Raw genomic sequence first — 23,328 nt, 5'->3', positions numbered from 1 at the left:
CATTTTACTCCTGGGTCCTCCTCCGTCCTACACTGAATGAGAACAGCATGCAGCAGACTGGCAAGCCTGGACGTCCTGGCTCCCATTCGAAGGAGTCAGCCCTGTCGAGGGAACCGAGGCTTCAAGATAACTACAAGGACACTTCCAGTAAAAGGCGGCAAACGAAAGGCGCATTTACGCTGCTCTCCTGTGATCCACAGTTAATAAAATGTTAACAAAATGAAAATCAGAAAAAAAAAGTCCATCTACAATCAAACCAGTAGATCGCTGAGTCACCCAAAGGAAGTGCGAGCGGGGCAGAGGATGGTGGCAGGCAGGGGTGCAGGACAGAGGCACAGGGGTCCCTGCCCTGGTGCTGGGCAGCCTGCAGGACAGACGGAACTGCCCCTCCAGGACACCTGCTAAGCCAGAGGACGCCCCACACAGGCGTGCAGAGATGCCTCTCAAAGGAAAGGGACAGTGAAAAAATACAATATGCAAAAGGCAGAAGGAAAATGATATGTCAGAGGAATTTCCAAAGGAGAGGGGAAACATTTCAGACAAATATTTTTCTTGACTCGATCAAATTAAAACTGGGACTCTCTTTTTTAAATAATCTCAAAAAAGGATCAACATGGTTGGAGACAAAGACAATAAAAATCATTACTAAAATAAATATCACATTAAAAGCAGCAAAAAGTAGACAAGGCACTGCTGAAAACAATGACGGAACAAAAAATCATGTAAAAATGGAAAAACTAAAAAGATAAACGGGAACACAGAAGATGCCAGATATGGAAGCAAAGACGATTCCATATATACATAAGTATTATACCTAAAAATGGATATGAGGAAATAGCAAAAAATCTCACTTCTTCTGGTTTATCCTAAGGAAATAATTAGACGAGTGGAAAGATTCATATATTCATTGGAGATTACCATAATTTCTTTTTAAGCTGCAAATTACCTAAGCAGACATCAACTAATTACAGAAATTACCCTGCAGCCATACAATGAAATACCAAGCAGCCACTCAAGATAATGTTGATTTACTGACATGGAAAAGAATCTCAATGTTTAAGAAAGAAAAGCGCATTACAGAGCAGTACCTGTAGAATAATTCCATTTTTGTTGTGTTTGTGTGGGGCGGGGAAGGAGAAGCAAGTAATATACATTCACAGAAAAGAACTTTGGAAGGATGTACACTAAAATATTAACAGTGGTTATCTATTTTTTTTCATCTGTTTTTCTGCATTGTCCCAACTGTTTAAAATGAGCTTATTTTTCAAATTTACTGAGAGGTAGAACTATAGCATTTCCACTTTTAATGAACAGACACACATATATACTAAAAGATCAAAAAACGCCAGGCCTAGGTTCACGAAGGAGATTTTCAGTTTACAGTCCAGAGTTCTTGGGTCAAACCATTCTGGCTACAAAAGAGCAGTCATCAGGCCTCTCTAATCCATTACCCTAAACCAATCTATTATAATAAAAAAGCTAAAAGCAGCAAATGTCCTTCTATATTAGATTAAACATCCTGAATTATATTATACCAAACACTGCAATTACTGCATTACTTTTAAACAATTCTCTCCATAAGGAGAACCAATAAACAAAAGACTAAAAAAGATAAATCATCTGACAAATCTCAAGAAGACGTAATTCCTGCCATATCTGCATTTATTTTTAAACCATGTGATTTTTTTTTTCTGAAGCTAAACAGGAAACATGAAAGTTTAAAGAAATTGGGAGTTCATGGGAATTTCTCAAGAGATGGAGATGTAATTCAGCACTCCTCCTAAAATCTCTGCCATTCTAGGTTTCACTGAAGAATAAGAACAGAAGTAAATTACGTGATACGAAATCGTTCCATTTAAAAGACAGCACATTTCACTACATGTGGCTTCTCTCTTGCAGGCAAAGAACAAGACAAAGATGTGACAAGACACATGATCACGAAGCCGAGGCTGAGGAGGATGCACGGGTCCAGCTGATGAGTCCATTCACCTTCCACAACAGACCCTGATTAAGGCCCTTTTAGAGGCTGCACGTGGCACTGATCACCGTCTCCCTGGAGACAATGTTCTCGCGTCAGGTGTGTCCCTACCAGTCCAGGCAGATCTCAAGTGGCCAGACTCATAAATGAAAAGACCCGCTCCCTTCAATGTCAAAGGCCTTCTTCCTTTCTTTCTATCGTGTCACAAAAATCAAACAGCATTTGAGTAATTCATTTTAGAAGACTTTTTATTTGGGTTTTTTTTTTTAATGATGAAATCATCAGACCTGTCAAAAAGCTTAGGTGATATGGACACTATAGCCCATAAGGTGACCAGTTCTGCCAAGAATACGGTGAACAGAGGCTTGCTCCCGTTCACCGGCCAATTCAAGCGCTTATCAGAGGCAGCAGAGGCCTCAGCCACCTCGGGACTGCCCGCTGTCCTTCCAACAGGCCTCCTTCCAACCAACCCGAAGATAAGCAGGCCGGCTGCTCACCTTCCCAATTATCACCCAAACGGGCCCTCTTATCTCCACTCCTACAAATGCAGGTGGCAAAACCTCCACCTGGAAAGTTAAGTCCCATTTCTCACTTCGAAAAAGGCATCGAGAACCAAGCAACAAGCTCAGAAGAGCCAAGAAGATGGATTTCTCTCCACTAAAAACTGACACAGCACATTAACTCTTTGCGTTTGTCACGTGAACCCTCTCAGAGTCATTCACCCCTCCATCTCCGGGGCCCTCTAACGCCTCAGCGCTCCTTCTTCCCATACCTGTTTTAAGGCGCCATTTTTTTACATTAAAAAAATCAAAAAGATGCAGATAAAAAATTTCACCAGGGTGCTGACTGTGAGTTGTTTTCCCAGTATTTGTAACCGAGACACCTCTCGTCTGCTGACTCTCGAAAGGGTATGGATGCCGCAAGGGTGGTGCAGGGGAAGGTCAGGAGGCGTCACCTTTAACCGCCAATCCCTGTTTTCTCGGCAAGGCCCCCAGTTTTGTTCAGCGATCAACCCAATAACCTTGGCCTTATTACCAACTCTTTCTGACCAACTGAACAAATTGAAACAAAGCACAACATATACAAGTAGTAACCTTTTCTAGACGTCAGCATCACAGCCTCAATCAGCCATGTGATCAAATACTCCAGTGTCGGGCTTCCCTGGTGGCGCAGTGGTTGAGAGTCCGCCTGCCGATGCAGGGGACACGGGTTCGTGCCCCGGTCCGGGAGGATCCCACATGCCGCGGAGCGGCTGGGCCCGTGAGCCGTGGCCGCTGAGCCTGCGCATCCGGAGCCTGTGCTCCGCAATGGGAGAGGCCACAACAGTGAGAGGCCCGCGTACTGCAAAAAAAAAAAAATACTCCAGTGTATCAACCCCCAGCTGTAGTTCCTATCCATACTTAACTACCTGCTGCTAAACCCTCAGGGAAGTGATGTCACTTATGGGGTTGGGTCACCAGTCCCTCCCTTCCCCCTTGAGAACTCAGCTGAAACCCTAATTCTTGACTCCAGTATGTAAAGCCACTGGAGAACCTGGCATAGTGTGAAGAAAAGAACGTGGCACCTGCAGCCAGATGCGTGTGGGTTCAAATCCACCTCCTCCTACTAGTTATTTGTTTCTCTAGGACTTGGTTTACTCATCTCTAAAAGGACAAAAAAACCGCACACATACTATAGTTTTCCTGAGAATAAAATATGAAAATTAACTCTTTAAAACTGGTACATAACAAATGATCCCATGTTCCCATTACAGTCTGATCAGAAGCCTTAGCTGCATTCTTCTTCTGAGTCACAACTGCCAAATTACATGCAGTAGTAGTTGAAATGCAGACAACTGGCACACGGTAAATTTCAACTAACGGCTGGATATGGATAGATAAATCACGCAAGTGTCAAGGAGCTGACCCATCTCAAGGCTTCATCCTCAGATCACACGCCTGACCACATACACACATCACTGTTCTCCCTCACACCACATCTTTCTCTAGGAAAAAGGAATGAACCACTTAATCTACTATATAACCTTCAAGGTGCATCCTGATCCAAATCATGACCCCGGGCTAGGACCACAGTGGTCCTGATGCAGAGGCCTCTGCAATCGGGCTGTTGCTAATACAACCTCACTGGTAACTCCAACCTGAGACTCTAGATAACACACCCTGCGAAACACAAAGGTCTCAGTGAAAAGAATTTTTTGCGCAACCTTCTGAAATACCGTCAGTGAACTGTCAACTAAAGCTCAGCAACTTCCTCCATTAGCCTAAGGCCACCCACCTCTTCCCTGCCTGCCTCTGCTCGGTGTGACCTCAGAGCAGGTTGTCACATCTTACAACTCTTTCATTTAATGACCTAACTTTTCTACAGGAATCTCACTTACTCATTTAACACATTCACACATTTATTTACAGTGGCTAGAGCTGTAATGCTACAGGGTCCCCCATGACAGCCAGATTCCATCTTCCGCAAAGGGGCTTTCATCCTAACTCATGAAACACCACTGTCAGTTGTTAACAACTAAGATAACGCTTCAGAGAAGGTAAAAGCTCGTTTCTTCTGCCTCTTTTGTTTTTCCCCCTTAAAACAGGAGCAGCTCCCCTCCTATAGTTTTGTCGTCCGAAAAGACAAACCACCAGTAACCATCACCCAAGTCCAACTGTACTTCCTAATACCCTGGCCTCCCATGAAGGTTCACAGCCACAGCCACCCTTTTCCTGGATGAGAGAAGCCCCAGAGCTCTTGGCTCAAAGGTAAAATCACTAATTTGCAAGTCGTTTTTGTAAAAACTATCCTGTTTCGTTCCAGAGGCCCAATTCTAAGTATGCAAAAGAAAACGAAACCATATATACTGTCTACTGTGCTTCAAGTGTATTCAACCCAATTTAAAAAAAAGAAAACAAACAAACAAATCTCTCTTCGGAATCAGGAGTGAAGATTAAGCTCAACGTTTTAAAAAGAGACATACAGAATACTGTGACCAGCCTGTAAATATCAAGCCTACCCAGCTTTCCAATCTCTCCTTATTATCTGTTCCCCAGGCAAATCAGAAAGAAGCTAAGAAGCCACCAAGGCCACTTCCGGGTTGATCTGGATTATCCAGTCCATTGAGGAGACACCACCTGATTGAAACCCCCATCATGCTCCCTCTTCCTTTTTCAGCACTTTTCTCATACTCCAAACAACAAGCTCTCCCATACTTTCTCTTCCCCATTATCTCAGGAAGGAGGAAGTGAAGGAAAAACCGTAACCTTACTCACGTTCACCAGTCACCCCAAACTTCAGCCAATTCTAGGAACAGATCTCTTCTGCCTGGAGTGCCCTTTACCCACTAGAGCCCCTTAAAGAACTGCTCAAATACACACTCACATGCCACCTCCTCCAGGACGGCTTCCTTTCTTTCACCCACTTTTTGGTTAAGAGCACCCTGTACCACCAGCGCTCGCCAGAGTCTGCCAATGCCAGGCTATAAGCACATTAAGGACAGCAGGCGCAGCTTGCCCCCTTGCCCAGCCCCGAGCATGGTGCATTAAGCACAGCAGACATCCACTAAGTCTCTGTTGGTTGAAGAATGAGCATCATGGCTCATCAGGAGTATTAAAAGCACTTAAGTGCTGGTAGAAGCTGGACTGCTTAAAGGGTCTTGGTTAGAGGTTAGTGACATTTCTGATGGAACTGCTGTGAAAGGGAAGAAAAAAACACCAAATGGAATTCCCAGCCTTCCCTTCAGTTCTAAATGCAAGACAGTGAACAATCCTTTGCAATTAAGGCAACCATAGACTCCTTGCCTTCAACATTAGTTACCCCAGGGGAATAAAATCATACAGTTCTGCACTGTTTTGTTTTTTTTTTTACCATTAGTTATATATTACTTCTATAATATTTTAAATAAATTAAAATTTGTAACAGCTCAATTTTTAGAAGGAATCTTTATGCGGGGGGGTGGGGGCGGCACCATGTGGTATTTTCCCTTCTTAAAATCCCCAACAGCCTCCCACAGGAACTGGAATTATGGCAAGGGACTGAGACCCTGAGGACCAAACCGAGCTCAGGATTGCAGAAGCTAATGAGGAAAAAGTGGCACATATTCACAGAACAATATTTCAGTAGAATCTAAATGACATGCTTTAAAAACACCCTCCTTGATTTTTAGGGCAGTGAAACTATTCCGTATGATACTAGAAGGGTGGCCACATGTCCTTATACATTTATGAAAACCCACAGAATGCACAACAGCAGTGAACCCGAACATAAACTATGGACTTCGGGTGATAATGATGTGTCAATGGAGGGTCATCCCTAATAAAAAATATAATCTGGTGCAAGACAGTGACGGGCAGCAGAGAGTACCTGGGAAAATCTCTGCATCTTCCACTCAATTTTTTTTGTGACCCTAAACTGCTCTAAAAAATAAAGTCTAGGGGGCTTCCCTGGTGGCACAGTGATTGGGGGTCCGCCTGCCGATGCAGGGGACACCAGGTTCGTGCCCCGGTCCGGGAGGATCCCACATGCCGCGGAGTGGCTGGGCCCGTGAGCCATGGCCACTGGGCCTGCACGTCTGGAGCCTGTGCTCCGCAACGGGAGAGGCCACAGCAGTGAGAGGCCCGTGTACCGCAAACAAATAAATAAATAAACAAATAAAATAAAGTCTATTTTTAAAAATGAGTATCTTCACTGTTCCAGTTCCCCACTCCCCCAAAGAGCCCATACTTCCCCAAAACACTTAGTGCCCACTACTCTTTACAGAATTTTTAAATGGGCCATTTCACCTTAATTATTAAAATTACCTCTGGCTAAAACTGTAATAAATCAGGAGTTCTGATTTAACCTGCCAAGTTTTATAAATTGACATCTCCAGACCCCCAAGTATTCTAAAACATCGTGCCTCTTAAGAGATTAAACTAAAGCAACTAGATAGATCAAACTCTAAAATCCCCTTCTCGTTCAAAACTGGCATTTTAGGATGCTTCAACTGAACAAATATTAAAGAAAATTATTCTAATAACATAATCCCCAAACAACCCATCCCCAACACGGCTTTCATTTTTCCTGATTGCTCTCCAGGGCGCACCAGGCCGGTGAGAAGCACCACAGCAACCCTAGCACCACCCATGTGGGGTACAACGAAAGCCTGCCTGGTTTAGAGTTAACCAGAGGCTTCTACAGCAATTTTTGCCCGTGTAACCAAACACTAAGACGTTTGAACAACATCCTTGTTAAATTGTGCTACCCAGTTCATTCAAAAGTTACTTACTTCAGGCATGACATTCATCAAACTACACATGAAAGAGTGTCAGGGTCGAAATTAAGTATATACTAGGTATTTGGAGCTCTGGCATAGGACTTATCTAATAAAACTCCCATCACCCAAGAAACTACAAGCTGCTCTCAACTTACGGGCAATCAGCTCATGAACTGCTCCCACTGATAACAGACGAGCCACACAGCGCCCCTCCCTGCCCATCCACCCACCCTGGGGCCAGGGGTGGAAATCACTGACACTGTGATTGCCCTGACACTGTGACAAAAGAGTTCAGAGTAGAAGGCCTCACAGTGAATATAACAGTTGAAGCAGGTGGAGCACCCAGGTGCCTGTGAGATCTGGAACTCGGGCTCCTCCCTTTCCAGTCACCCTCCCCAGGGTGCTCACGCCCATTCTCATATTGCTAACCACTCCCTGATGACCTAATTCATAAATCACCAGCCTTGGTCCCTAGCCTGGACTCTTCCCCCAAGCTCCAGACCCAGGCATGTAACCACCTATTCCTTTCCTCCACCTACATTCCAGGCATCTGAGTAGAACTCCTTATCTGTGTAGGTTCTTCATCATCTATGCCAATCGGTGGCCCCATGATTCATTCACCCACACACCCAGGCCAGATCCCTAGAGGCCATCTTAGGATTCCTCCTTCCCTCCATCATCCTCATCGCCAGGCCGGCCCATTCTGCCCAGGGCTCCCTCCTGAATCCCATCCAGCCACCAAGGCCTCCATCCAGTCCCGCATCAGTGGTCTCCCACCTGAGGGACCAGCCTCTGCCCTCTCCAGCCCAAGTGCCAAACTTTCAAAACAAAATTGGTCTCATTCTGCCACTTGAAACATTCCTGGGAATTTTGCATCACCTAACAGGCTGAAGCCCAAACCAGTCAGCATTGGCCTTTAAGAGCTGGTCCCCAACTACCTCTTCAACTGCATCTCTCTTGTTCTCTTTTTGCCTTAAAGTCCAGCAAAACTGAATCCCTTGCACTTTTCCAAACACTCTGTGCTATTAAAAAACAAAACAAAACACAACTCTCATGTTTTTGAACATCCTATTGTCTGGATTCCTTCTGCCTTTTTAAATAAAAAAAGAGCTCAGGCATCATTTCCTTTATTGAGGTTCAAACTGCCACCTCTCGATATAATTACTCCTTCCTCTGTGTTTCTTCTGCGCCTTATACTTCCTTCTACAACTGCATTTATCCCAGAGAAAAGTATGTTTACACACGTGCCTCTGCTCTTAGACTGTACGCCTCCTGAACACAGGGTTATCATTTATCTTCCTAATCCCAGTGCCGGCACAGTGTCCGACACATGGCAAATCCCTCTGCAGCCCTAAACCTCATTCCTGTATCATGCCATCAATGTTTCACTGCCTAATATTCTACCTATTAGATATCTATTTAGATCAACACACATTCTTCCTTCCTCTAAAACTGCTACTTATATGAACTAGTATAAATGCTTTTCCAGTATCTACCTAAAATCAATTTTAAAATGAAGAATAGGAATTTTCATTGAGAACTTCTCAATGAAATGTAGCAAAGAGGGACTCACACCAGAGCTGCAGTATCAGGAAGGCATTAAAGGATGAAGAGCAAAGGTACTGGTGGTAACAGGGAGGCGCAGCACAGTACCAGAGACCAACCTGAACTCAGCAATGTTGCACGGGACCAGTTCTGCACCAAGAAAAGTGAATCTTCCTTCTTCTCCAACTCTCTTAGATTAACTAGCTTCCTGCCTTCAGAACCAGGAAGTCATAGTTCAGTTAGGCTTTTCTAAGTTAGCCTCAGAACTTAATCACCATTTATAAATTCATTTCTGTAAGAAAATGTGTGGGACTTCTAACCAACACACTTACAAGTGAAATCTGAAATGTACTTGGGAACTGCCCATAGTTTAAACTTTATTTCTGAGACATGAAAAAATCTGCTTCTTTTTGCATCAAACCGTAACAGTGGTGATCATGGAAACAGATTACAAATGAAAACATTAATAAATCCCTTATTCATTTTTTGTTTTATAAAATAAATGGCCACACTGACTACATCACTACCTAGTATTTCGGCTTACATTAGCAAAGATCTTTACGAAGTCTGACAACACGCCCTCTTTTTCTTTCATTGTACTTGTATGCGACAAGTTTCCCTTTCCATGATCACTCTTGTAAGACTTAAATAACTAAAGGCAATCAGTCACACAATAAAGAAAAAATTGCTTTAATTTGAATTAAAAAAAAAAGCAAAACGGTTCTAGAAAAATTCAGTAATGCTCTACTTTCACACTACTGCCTTGTACTTCTCCGTAAGTTTTTCCATTCATCAAATATATATGGTAGAATGGCAGGAGCACAGGTCCACGCCCCTAAACCCAAATCCCCCAAGTCTCTGAAAACCAAGAGCTTTTCATGACTCCCTCGGAGGGGAGGTCTAAACTGATCTGAATCCACGTGGCAGGAAAACCTGAAGTGATGCGGGGCTATTTGGAGCCCCAGTCCCCGAAGCCAGGCGCCCGTGGTCAACACTGGCACCACCACCACCCACAGACCCTGGCTCACGTGTGTGCCTTGGGCGGGAAGAAAACACGTACAGGCGATATGGGTGATTTCAGCGACTACAGCCCCGTCACTCAGGACGCATCCACTATCAAACGGGTAAAAAGCACACCCATCCTCTTGGTGCCGGGAGCCAGAATGTTCATTCACAGCAGTAATTTTAAGTCACCGTATTTGCACCTTTTATTGTCCCGTGAATTTCAACATCTTCTACAACTTTTCATTAAATCAAAGGCTAAAAAGAGACATGCAGGTTATAAACTATTTTAAAACTGGAATGTTGATCACATATACGAAATATTCATCTGAAGAACACAATCCAGTCAGGCAGGATGCCCACCGTCCCGCTTGTTCCATCCACCGCAGACAGGAGCCCGCAAAGGAGTGGTCCTGTGGTTCTGAATTAATGCTCACATGAACACGTGTGTACACACGCAGAGTCTCTGTGGGCCCCCATCCACACGTAGGGTCCTCTGTTTAGGACACAGCTGTTGCACGGGCAAGAGGCCCAGCATGAATACGTACTACCCCTTGGTGAGTGTCTGGCTTACTGACGTAAGTGAAGCAATCACCTACAAGCACTCATGAAATAACCACCACAGTGCTTTCCAGGGACACTGTTGTGGGAGGAGGAGGATGGCTACGTTTTCCTTCTCCAAAGGCAAAATGAAGGCAGCAAGGTAATTCTATCCAACCAGCAGAACCAAACGGGAATGTGCTCTGGCTAGAACTCCGTGTCCTAAGGATGGGGCATGCCTTACCTCAAAGAGGTGAGTCAGAAATGCCATTAAAATCATCACAAGGAAATTTCGTGAAAATGGGGGACGATATTTACCATCCAATTCTGAGTGGAAAACAATGTAGGAAACAATGCCTGGAAAACAGCTCTATTCAAGTAGTGGGATTACAGACGCTTGTGCTTTAAAAACAGTTTAGTGGGGCTTCCCTGGTGGCGCAGTGGTTGAGAGTCCGCCTGCCGATGCAGGGGACACGGGTTCGTGCCCCGGTCTGGGAGGATCCCACATGCCGCAGAGCGGCTGGGCCCGTGAGCCATGGCCGCTGAGCCTGCGCGTCTGGAGCCTGTGCTCCGCAACGGGAGAGGCCACAACAGTGAGAGGCCCGCGTACCGCAAAAAAAAAAAAAAAAAAAAAAAAAGTCAAATCAACTATTTATACATATTTATACATAAAAGCACAAAATCTCTGACAACCCAAACATTAAGAAGACTATTGGTCCACAACAGTATTCTCAGTTCAGAGACACATGTACATCTTCAGTTAAGTGCTAAGCGGAACAACTACGAGAAAAGAAGCTCGATTTTGCCCCAAGGAGGCCACTCGTTTCCTAGTTGTCCCCTCCCTCCACCAGCAGGTGTTCCTCACGGGCCTACATCATGGGGGAGCTGGACGGACTGATGGTGGGGACCTTCCCTGAAGGTCTGCCCTTACAATCCAGTTAAGGAACACAAATACTAACGGCTCACCAGGGGTTACCGGGCAGAGGGCTCTGGGGCAACGCTGCGGGGCAGGCAGGCTCTCCCGCGGGGCAGGCAGGCTCTCCCGCGGGGCAGGCAGGCTCTCCCGCGGGGCAGGCAGGCTCTCCCGCGGGGCAGGCAGGCTCTCCCGCGGGGCGAGGGGATGGGAACACAGCGCACAAGGAAGCCAGGTAGGAGCACGAGGCCGAGTTCTGAGCTGGAGTTCATGTTTGGTCAGGAAGCCACCCAAGGTTTTTAAACAGGGAGTGACATGATGAAAACAGCTGAGAGATGATCCCGGGAACGCTGTGGAGGAGCTTCAGGCTCAGGGCTTCTGTTCTGGTTCAGGGTTTTCCAAAAGAACCATGAAGGCTAGTTCTGAGAGATGCATTTCTTAAAAAATAAGGTTCCAAAGTCAAAAGGACATGGAGCACACATCTTCCTCTGCCCCCTAACAGGTGTGCAATACATGCTACCATAGTAAAAATTCTAACAATTCTTTCAATTAAAAAGCCTATTCAGGGCTTCCCTGGTGGCGCAGTGGTTGAGAGTCCGCCTGCCGATGCAGGGGACACAGGTTCGTGCCCCGGTCCGGGAAGATCCCACATGTCGCGGGGCGGCTGGGCCCGTGAGCCATGGCCGCTGAGCCTGCGTGTCCGGAGCCTGTGCTCCACAATGGGAGAGACCACGGCAGTGAGAGACCTGTGTACCGCAAAAAAAAAAAAAAAAAAAAAAAGCCTATTCAATTTTCAAAGTTAGACCTGTGGTTCCGAAGCCAGTCTCTGAAATACACGCCCTAAGTCGCAAGCACTGACTTTCCGTGACTTTCCACTGAGCTGCTCTTCAAATGGGCACCGCTGTACGGTGCTCCCAGGGGGAGCAACAGGGATTTAAGGATTTTTAATTTTGCAGTGCAGCGGTGCTCAAAGTATGGTCCCTGAGGCAGCCACACACCTGGCAACTTGTTAGAAATGCAAACTCCACCAAGCCCTCCAGGTGACTGAGGAGCATAAACGCTGAAATCTCAAAAGCACTGTTAGATTATAGTGTACTTTTTTCAGTTAATATTTCTGCACAGTTCAAAACAACCTGGGCAACACCTGAGATGTAACAAACAGAAATCAAAGGCTGCCATCCCTCCCCAAGGGCAGCATGAGGGCTCAGCAGAGACAACGACGAGAAACAGAACAGGGACCAGTCACCTCCCCCGACTCTCACAATCCTAAATTCCAGGAAGTCAATTAAGAATAACACTGGGACATGAACAAAGTCTTCTTCAAACGTGAAAAAAACAAAATCATGGAAATAAAAGTGACCAAAATACCACGAGTGACCAGCCCTGAACTGGGCTGGTCTCAGGGAAGCTGGATGCACAATTTGGTCGTGAAGGAAACAGCAGCCACGTCGGGAGCGGGGGCACTCTGGTGGAGGGAGGAAGAAAACACAAACGCCAGCACCAAAAGTCAGGGAGTCGGGGCTCTGCTCTCAGGGCGGGAGCCTTAGTCGAGTTTCATTAAGCCTCAGTTTTCTCATCTGTAAGACTGGTCTAACAGCCCTTCCCTCAGCAGAGGCCCCGAGGATTAGCCAAGGGCATAAGCTGCTCCTCCCTCCCTCCTTGTATTGGAAGGAGCGCAATAAAATTTAGTTCCCTTCCTACAAGGCTCCCACTAAGAGCATCAACATGGGAGCGCCAAAGGACCACTTACTTTTCCCACTTATCTATTCCGGTAACACAGTGCAGCAGAAGGAAAAAGCCACCCGCCTCCTGGTAGGAACTGCTGAGGAACTGAGCAATTCTTTGTACTTACATATCTTTTTCTTTTTAAATTACCTCTCAAGAAATGTTTGGTACAATGAAAGGGCATCAAACGCAGGAAAGAAATGCTCAAACAAGACCTTTCTACAGCAGGTTCTCAGTTCACCAGGAGTTCAGGCAGCAATTTAACAACTTTGAGTCAACCGCACTGAACTTGATCTTAAAGTGATGCTGGGACACTGTGCCTAAAATAGCTGCTGACCAACACCCAGTCCCCAGGTTCTGGATTACTTTTCATTTCCACTCGTTTATCACTGTACCTTTCTACCTCCAAAGGTACTCTGTTCTAAGTAGGAAGCACACTCTTGAAGCCACGTATCCACTAACGCGAGCATTTGAGGAACAGCACTGAGCCACGCCCGGGATTCCCGAGTCCAAGGCGCCTAGTCCCCAGACACGTGCAGACTGGGTCCCCCAGGGGCACCTGACCCACCCTGGCGGTGGCGCTGCCAGCTTCCCAGGAAGCCTACACTCAATCCCAAGACCAAGGCTGCACCCCCAAAACATCAGTCTACTTAAACAAATGTTCCTCCAACAAGATACCATGGGGCGCCCTGAAAACAGTTCTGTGCCCACAGAATCCCGAGACTAAAAAATGAGAGACAGGGGAAGAAAGCATTCAAGTTGGGGAGGTGGAGGTCACAGACAGACACATGGGAAGATGAGGGTGTGTGTACACTGCCTTTTTCTCACAGAGAGAAACCAGAAGGCATCACATGATGAAGAGGACAGCGGCTCAGGAGTCCCTCCCTGCCCCATGGGCCGGGCAGTCCTGACCTTGGAATTCAAATTCTGTTCATTCATCTATAAATTGAAGAGAGTGATTTCCAGGTAGAGAGCACACGCTGAGCATAAGATCTACTTTGGTCAATCCTGAAACCCCACTGAAATCACAGTATAAAGGGGGTTTTCTTAAAAAAGGCTTTAAACCTCCACGTACCAGGAGGGGAGAGAACACCCACAGCAAGAAAATTCCAGAAGCTGGAAAGCGGGTGGTGGAAAGAAAGATGGGGAAGAGGGCAAATGCTAAGCTCGAGGCAGGGAAAGCAGAGAATCAACTGCACCCACCCTGCCGAATCCCCAGGGGAGCAGTGACTGCAAGTCCTGCAGAAGCGGTGGGACACCCAGACGGCCTGCCCGCTGCCCACAGCCAGGAAACTGCCCCGTGCCTCCCCAGGAAAGGAAACTGAAAGCATGTTCTCTGCAAAGGAACATGGAGGGTTTCAGGAGCGGGAGAGAAACTACACGGGGCACTGTGCCCGCTCTCGGCGCCTTTCCTCATCCAGAGCGAGCCTCAGGCGGGAGGAGGGACCACGAGCGGACAACCACCAGCCCACAGGCAGCAGCCGGAAGGCTCACGGGAAGGCTTCTGCAGGGAGGCACAATGCATAAAAAGCGGTAAGAGGGCTTCCCTGGTGGCGCAGTGGTTGAGAGTCCGCCTGCCGATGCAGGGGACACGGGTTCGTGCCCCGGTCCGGGAAGATCCCACATGCCGCGGAGCGGCTGGGCCCGTGGGCCATGGCTGCTGGGCCTGCACGTCCGGAGCCTGTGCTCCACAACGGGAGAGGCCACAACAGTGAGAGGCCCGCGTACCGCAAAAAAAAAAAAAGGGCGATAAGAAACTGAAATAAGCTGTTCCTCACCTCTCATGCCCACTAAGAGCGCCTACATCACTGGGGTTAAAAAAGCGCCAGTCAGGGTTCAGACTTCCAACCAGCTTGTCCCCTACTCTGAAATATGAGTGGACATTCGAGGGTGGCCTCTACCACAAAAAACAGAAACCAAAACCAACAGGGGGGCAAAGGAGCCGTGGGGGAAGAGAATCTATTCCGAGGGAAAAAACAGCATAACTACAATTAACATACTCAGGGAGATGAGAGCAGATATCTCAGCTGAAACAAGAAAGCAACAACATTCAGAGAATCAAAAAGAGCCCTCACAATTTAAAAAACAAGAGCAGAAATGAAATACTCTTTGGAAGAGCTGGAAGATAAAGTTGAGACAATCTCCCAGAAAGCCAAGGAGAAAAGACAGAGATGGAAAATAGGTTTCAAAGGGTAAGAATACTTGAGGACCAGTCCAGAAGGTCCAGCATCCAAATAATAAAGAGTTTAAGAAAGGGTGAACACAGGAAATGGGAGAGGGAAGGGAATCAAAGAAACAATTCAGCAAAAAGACCTGAGTTGTCTGATGAAGGGCCTATGAAGTACCTGTCACAGAAAATAAAAGAAGACCCACATCAAGACACATCATGATGAAACTTCAGATTACAAAGAAAAAATTCAGATCTTATGAAATTCAGGAAAAATGAAACAGCCTGCATGCATAGACTCCGGTATCGGTGTGGCGTTGCATTCCTCAACAGCAACACTGCAAGCTAAAACACAGTGGAGCTGCTGTCACAATTCTGAAGGAAATAATTTCCACCCCATGACTAAACACCATGCCAAATTATCAGTCGAAGGGAAAGGCAAAAATAAGAAGCTTGCAGATACCCAAGACCTCAAAAAAAACCTATCTCCCATGCACCGTATTCACAGGAAGGCCACGACAAGATATGCTCCACCAACACAGTCATGGAAACCAAGAAGATGGCAGGAGACACAGAAAACCAGCCATCCCGAGAGAGCAGCCCAAGGAATCCCGAGGATGAAGGCAAAGAGGACAAGGGATGGCAGAGGGGATGCCAGCGATACAGGTTAGGAGGCTCATAGGAAGGAGTCTCCCTCCAGAGGAGCGAAATGGACAGACAGCCTGTGTGCTTCACCTGAAATTCCCAAGAGGAGGTTTCAACAACTGGCGGTGGGTTTGGGGTTGAATAAGTTACAAGTGCTGCTACAGAGTAAATGTTTATGCCCCCTCCCCAAAATCATATGGTGAGACCCAACCCTCAATGTGATGGAGGTCATCAGGTCATGAGGGTGGGGCCCTCAGGACTGGGATTGCTGCCCTTATAAGGAGACCGCCCAGAGCACCCCCTCCCCCTTTGCCCTGTGAGAACACAGCCAGAAGCAGGCCCTCAAAAGACTGAAAATCTGCCAGAGCCTTGATCTTGGGCTTCCCAGCCTCCAAAACTGCGAGAAATGTTTGTTGTTTAAGCCACTCAGTCTACAGTATTTTGTAACAGCGGCCCAAACAGACTAAGACAATTACATTTCCAAAAAACTAAATAAATAAACTTCCTAACAAGATGTGAAAAGTAATCCTGGTTTACTCATGGCTGGCTGGGCTTCGTGTTTCCACAGTCACGCTAATATACACACGAATCTAACTGAAGTCCCCAACGTGAGTGCACTGGGCAGAGGGAGGAAAGGGACACGGGAGCGAAGGAGGCAAGGACACGAGAACTAAATCCTCATCCTCAGGGTCCAAAGTCTACTGACAATGCCTGAAACTAGGGAAAAAAGAAACAGCGATGTTTAAATGCTCTCTGTGAACAAAGAAGTAACAACAACAACTGCCAGCAAAGAGGATGGAAGGGGCTGCCTTGGGAGGGCGTGAGCGGAGGAAATGGAAGCCAAGGGCAAGGAACCGCTCTCTCCCAACAACCCTTACCACGTGCGTAACTTTTCAAATAAAAACTAAACAAAAATCCTAAGTAATTAATAGAAGACAAAGGATTTGGACCTACACGGTCCTTTCAAATCTTAGGGCCAGAAAGTCTTTTTAAAAACAGGAAGAGACTTAGTGAGAAGATAAACACGGGCTACGTATTTGGTAAGCATTAATGTAAAACTCGAAAAGTTCCCACAACGTATTCAGATACCAACAGGGATCCTTCTACTGACCAAGACCCTCCTGAAAATATAATGCAAGGTCTGTAAGTGGACAGTGCCATCCCCAGGGGGGGTGCACACCAAGTGCCTTTGTAACCCACAACCGGGATGCTTTATGCTTTGTCGCAAGCAAAGGTACATCTCATCTTGTTTTCCCTCCTCTAAATCTTGGAAACCAGGGAGCCATTTAGGATTAGGAAACGCGGCATCCACCCCAGGAGCCAGGTGCTGTAACAGCTCTGTTTTTCTCCTTCTCAAAGCATTGAGCTCTGAGAGTTCGAAAGGTACTGCACTGCAAAAACAGGAGTTATGGCAGGGAAACGACCAGTCGGATGACAGTGCTTGACTCTGAGTGGCAATAGAGTAGTAAGAGTCGACTTCTATTTCCTGCGCTCATACCCGCCACAAGATTCCATTAATGATAACAATGCCGAGTCCAAGCACCAAAAAAAGCCGCAGCAGGACTGGGTTGGGTGTGGTCCATTTCCTGTAGGTATGGAGTTTCCGAGCAGGCAATTCTGAATCACAGGGAGAAATCACCCGAAAAGAGAGCAAAGCGGCCCAAAGATCCTCAGGCTCCTGGACCCTGGCCTCAGTGTGACTGTAAAATGCACTAGGAAGAAGCAACAACTACCAACAGGCTCATTTCTTCAGCAACTCCTCACACTGCATCTCGTACCAAAGTCCTAGAAAACCTGTTCAACCCAAAAGCGTGTCAAGTCGCATCAAGGAAGTAAACTGTGCTCCACACACCAGAAGAGTTAACTCAAAGAGGACCACAAAAATTACAAAAAGGAACGAGAAAGCAACGATGCCACTTACCCGAAACTACCCTCCGCCGGGACACGGTGCTGCGTTAGCAGCCTAGAAAAATCTAAGCTGACCAATTTCTACTTGAAGGTCACTGGTTGTACGCGAAATACTATCAAGAACACTCCCTGATACGGGATCAGAACCAAAATGTCCTGGACTCCTCCAAGGTGTTTTCTATTTTAATCTTCTGACGACCCTCCCCCTCCAAAACTGACTTTAAGCAAAACAAATTCTTAACACTGTTAAATTTTGGTGATAGAGAAGAGGGAATATGAAGTCTTGAAATGGGTATTAAAAAAAAACACCTTAAATATAGGCTACTAACAATAACAGAGAATGTGTCATTATTTTCCTTATAGCATAGAGCATGGGAAAACGTCAAAAGCAAGGGGCGTGAAGGAGAGTAATAAAGACTATAAAATGTTGGCTAAGAGTTCACATTACAAGGTTTGAGGCAACCTTGCTGAAAGGTCCACCTGCGCTGCGCGCGGACACGAGATCCTCCCACCATTCAGCCTCCTCCTCTCGCCATCCTGGGGGCCTCTCGCCCGGAAAGCCGCCGCCGCCTTCCCAGCAGCAGCCAGCGCTCCCAGCATCCTCCCACCTTGGCCCACCACGTGCCCAGAGGAAGCAGTGTCCGGACAGTGCGCCGCCCTAGGCGGCGGGGAACGCAGGCCCCCTCCCCGGCTGCCGCCCCTCCAGCTCCAGGGCCCCGGCTGGGCGCCGCGAGTCCGCCCTCGCACCCCGCGCCCTGCTCTTTGCGCACCGCTCCCCGGCTCACCTGAACCTTCTGGGGAGAGCACCCCAGTCGGCGCTCGCTAGGCTGCTGGCCTCCTGAGCACCGGCCAGAAGGAGGGTCTCACCTACGCTGCTGGAGAAATGCGCCGCGAGGACGCGGCTCCTCGTCCAGGCCAACGCTGGACCACATTCGACGGGTCAGCCTGGCCCTCAAGGTGCCTTCAGGGCCTCCACCTCACAAATACCCTGAACGAGCACACCCGCGGAGGAAAAAGTACCAGAGCTCTTAAGGCAAGATTAAATGCAGCTGTCCTTCTGTTTGTCTTCACTTCCCAGATTTCCAGAGCACACAGGTTTCCCCAGGGTAAGCAAGCGCACCGGAGAAAAGTTCCCAACTCACCCAAACTGGCCATTAAACGTTTCTCTCTCTCCCCACACAGAGAGGCATTCTCAGCAAAGGTCTCTCCAAGCAGCCAGAGAAACGCAAAGATGATGTTAATAAGTAGGGACTTTACGTTTTCCAGCTGTTCCTGTAAACGGTCTGTACTTTCAAATATGAGAATATCTTACATGTATTACATCCTCAAAACATGCTAAACTAACTCAGGCCCTGTCATACATGTTACATATCAAATTAGTATAATTCAGTCAGCTGTGAAATCAATTTAGTTTTGCAACAGCTCTTTTTTTGTCTTCTTAATAAAATGCATCACACAACAGTACGTCACAAGTAGTGAATATTAGGACTGTCTTCTGAAACTTTTACTTTCAGGTCTTGATGTAAAATATATTTCTCACATGGGTCACGGTCCAGAACAGGTTTCAAGTGACCGATAAAATTCCGTTATAGAAACTTATAAACCAAAATCTAATTCTTTTTAAATTACCACTTAAGCAACTGAAGGCTGATGGATGCTGCTGCCTCCAGCTGAAGCTGAATTAAATCGAGAGAAGCAACAAATGTTCAGTGAAGGACAGGGAGTAGTTAAATCCACAACTCAACCGAATTTCTTTATGTCTATTCGTAGTTACTACATTCAGTTCATGATTTCTATTTTTTCCCCCATGCTAATATGAAACTGGGGTGTGGGAGGTTTTAAAAAAAAAAAAGGAAAGGCCCCTGGCAGCCTTCATGAAAAGGTTATTAAAAAGGATCACTCAGGGCTTCCCTGGTGGCTCAGTGGTTGAGAGTCCGCCTGCCGATGCAGGGGACACGGGTTCGTGCCCCGGTCCGGGAAGATCCCACATGCCACGGAGCCGCTGGGCCCGTGAGCCATGGCCGCTGAGCCTGCACTCCGCAAAAGGAGAAACCACAGCGGTGAGAGGCCCGCATACCGGGGAAAAAAAAAAAAAAAAGGATCACTCAGCTCACTCAGATTTACAGTCATCAACCCTCACCGAGCACCCGGCACAACAGTGTTCAATAACGGGTGCTGATTGAACAAATAAAATACCGTATTTTAATTTCTTCAGCAAACCCAAGTTGGAATGAAATAAGCATTACTGTTTCCTAGAGTAAAAATAAAGCAATAATACAGCATGGTGAGTAAGAGAATGGGTCCTGAGGGCAGGGAAGACCTGGTTTCCAATCACAACTTTGCCCCATAAGGCACTATCTCACCTTGGTCAGTTCAGTCTCTGCTGGTTTCCACGTCTAGAAAATGGCATACATTACACCTGTGCCTCAAGCAGTACCAATAAGAATCAAGAGGCATAAAAATGATTTGCAAGACAATGAAAAGGATGTTTCCACTGAAATTATGCTGTCATTCAGGTTTATTTTTTAAGCATCTTTGCCTAGGCTGCCTGAATTCCCTCTGCTTTCTGAAAATTTTAAGCCAACTCCTTAGGAACCCTCATCAGGAGATGAGAGAGGAAAAAAGGGAGGTTATGGGATGTATCAGGACACAGCACAGGAGGGTTAGTGCTTCTTTCCTCCTGTTTTAGCCTGGAGAGCAGTCCGAGGCAGGTGTGCCTTTAATTTAATCCTCAACAACAACTCTGAGGAAGGCCTCCCTGGGCAGCAACAGCTGCCGATTCAACGTAGGAAATAAATGTGCTGGTTGTTTTTCTTTTGGAGTGGAAGGGAGAGGGAAGGAATGTTCTTCCCCAAATGGCACACTAAAAACAATCATCATACAGTGTGTAGATGCACTTAAATACAGGGATGACTCTGTCAGAAGCCACCTTCTTGCCCCTAAAACTGTAACAGCTGAAAATTCGGTTGTTTCAACCCAACAAAAATTTATCAGCCTTTACACTGAGAAAGCAAAATAAAAACAGTTCCCTTGTAACACTACCTAGGAAATACATCTGGGAGGCCAAATTATTAAAAGAAACGTACCTTCTTTTCCCAAGATTTAAGAATTCTGGCCCACACTCTTGAAGAAAAAAATTAAAAGGGGAGGACAAAAGGAGTGTTGAGACTAGACACCACCTGGTGACCATCTGATACTGACTTCAGGGCACCAGCCAGCGAGGCTTTAAGTACCTTTTTAAACTGATTCGCTTTCCACAAAAGCTGAATACCTCCATGGTAAACTCTAAGTGAGGCAAGTGTGCTAGATTACAACCTGATTAACAGCATAAGAGTCTGTCTAAAGAAAGTACACAGCAAATGTATTTTTTAATCATTACAAGAGGCCCTTCTTGCTCTACTGGTCAGAAATAATTTTTTACCCAGTTCACCCTGCCTTCCTGTCTCTAAATTCAAACCAAACCAAACCAAAGCAGGAATTTTTAGGAAATACCAAGAAACCACATCTGATTTTTACCTAGCGGTCAGCAGAAGCTGAGGTTTTAAATGCGTGTTGAGTTTAACAGCTCTTTACATGAGATTCAAGGACAGCTTTCTCCAAGCACCGTCAAGTTATTAATGTTAACTGTTAAAACATTTTTTTTTTAAAGAGGCTACAATTCTGGTAACTTTGTGTTCTTATTTTTCTAGATATCAAGCCTGAACAATGAAATCGTTTTCTTTTTCAGATTTAGAGGGAGAGAAATGCTCTCTCTTTAAGGAGGGGGGCAGGTTCCCGGCTCCTATGGAGTCCAGGTCTGAATACTGCACTTCTCAGCCCTCGGGGGTGGGGCGCGGAGAAAACGAGCCCGTAGAAGGCTGGAAAATAAACAGTCCGCTGGGATACTTGTGTTTGTTTTCTTAAAGCTCCCTTGCTCGGCTAACCCGGGAGAGCCCAACTTTAAAGACATTCTCTAACTGTACCGTCACATTTCAATCCCAAACATTTTGCCCCCATTTACGCGCTTACAAACATTACAAATTAGCCAAGAAGGACGGTGGTTTTAGCTTTCAAAGGGCTAAGAACAGTCCCCGATGGCGAAAAACCTTAAAGCATCCGTGTAAATTTGAAATTCAACTTCTCCCCCTTTACCCCACTCTAAAAAAAAGTCACTGGGAGGCCAAGAGGCCACAAAGTGGCAACGGAGAGGATGACTGGGAAGGGACTCAGCTGGATCCAATCAAGACTCCAAGCCAAAGCCCCGAGTCCCGGGATCCACACGCTGTGCCATCGATTGCTTCTTCCAGAAGGGCTGAAGGCTCGCACTTTCCCCTCCGTCTGCACCGGGAGGAAACGCGCGGAACAGACGCGCTGGAAGTGGAGCTGGCGGTGGCACCTTCCTCCACCCCGCCCTGCCTCCTCCGCCCTCCGCGCCCGGGACGAGCCGTGGCGCGCCCGAGGCCCTCCCCGGCCCCTCAACTTTACCGCCCCCTCGCCGAGGGGAACCCGGGCCTCCACCGACCCCCGCCCGCGCCGGGGCCCTGAGAGCGAGCCGGGCCTCCGAGGGCATTTCTCCACATCACTTCTCCCCGGGAATGGGCCGGCGCGGGGCCTGCGGCTCGGGAGGCCCCGGGGGGAGAGGGAAGCGAGGAGGGCGCAGCGGCCGGCAGCCCCACATCCCCCCCCCACCTCGACCGCCGCGACTCCCGGCCGGCGAGGGCCGCCTCCGGGCCGCGGCCCCCAGGCCCCTGCACACACGCACCCGCGTCCGCTGGGCAGGGCACCCCGGGCGCTGCGAGCACGACGCGGGAGGCCGGCGCGACCCCGGAAGGTGCAGCGTGGGGGGGGGGGCCGTGTTTACACCGCCAAGTTCCCCGCTTCCGCCCCGGCCCGCGCATCCCTCCCTCCCCTCGGCGGCCCGGTCCCTGCCTACCTGCATGCCGGGCAGGCCCGACTGCACCGGGGAGTGAGCCATGGCGGTCAGGACGGCCACTTCCTGGGACGGGACGGCCGGGCCGCGGCGATCCGCGCGGGCGACGAGGCCCGCGGGCCGCGCGCAGCCCTCGGGCGGCGGGGCCGGCCGGAGCCCGAGGCCACACCAGCCCCCGCGGGTCCCGGGCCGGGCGGCGGGCTCAGGGGCGAGCGGCGGGCCTCGTCTCCATGCACCGCACTGGGGAGGGGTTGCGAGGAGCGCGGGGTCTCCCCGCGAGCTGCCGCCGCTACTGCTGCTGCTGCTGCTGCTGCTGCTGCTCGGCTGGAACCTGGCGGCCTGCGCCCGAGCGTTGGCCGCCTGGAGCCGGAGTGGACGGGCACAGCCGGCCGAGCCCGCGAGCGCCGAGCCCGGAGCGCGCCCCGCCCCGGCCCGGCCCCCGCGCCCGCCCCCGCGGCCCGGCCGGGGACCCCGCCCCGCGCTTCCGGGAGGGGGAGGAGGCTCGCGGCCGCCCGGCGCCCTAGGCCGCAGCCGCCTGCGCCGCAGCCTGCTGGAGCGGGTGGAGGTCCGCGCGTCTCCGGCGGGCTGCACCGCCTCGCAGCCGCCGGGGCGGGGCGGAGCGGAGCGGGGAGGTGGACGGGCGGGTGCGGGGAGGGGGCATCAGTTGAGGCGACCCCCCGGCGAGTGGAGCGCGGGGACCGGTCCGAGCCGGGGGTGGACCACGTGCCCATCCCGCCCCCCAAGTACGGGCCGGTCGGGC

The 23,328-nt window shown here is 48.4% G+C and overlaps 1 protein-coding gene across 1 annotated transcript in view; it reads right to left on the bottom strand.

Moving 5' to 3' along the window:
- STK24 (serine/threonine kinase 24) overlaps positions 1-22,613 on the bottom strand; it is a gene marked incomplete at its 5' end in the record, with an annotated part of 102,328 nt that extends 79,715 nt beyond the window's left edge. Inside the window, one exon of the mRNA XM_079721720.1 lies at positions 22,572-22,613. Coding sequence (XP_079577846.1) covers positions 22,572-22,613 — 42 coding nt within the window. The remainder of the gene's footprint in view (positions 1-22,571) is intronic.
- Positions 22,614-23,328: the final 715 nt, after the last annotated feature.

The sequence above is a fragment of the Hyperoodon ampullatus genome, assembly GCF_949752795.1.
Source record: "Hyperoodon ampullatus genome assembly, chromosome: 16".
Taxonomy (NCBI): Eukaryota; Metazoa; Chordata; class Mammalia; order Artiodactyla; family Ziphiidae; genus Hyperoodon; species Hyperoodon ampullatus.
The sequence above is the reverse complement of the archived record's forward strand: the minus strand, read 5'-3'. Positions and strand labels throughout refer to the sequence as shown.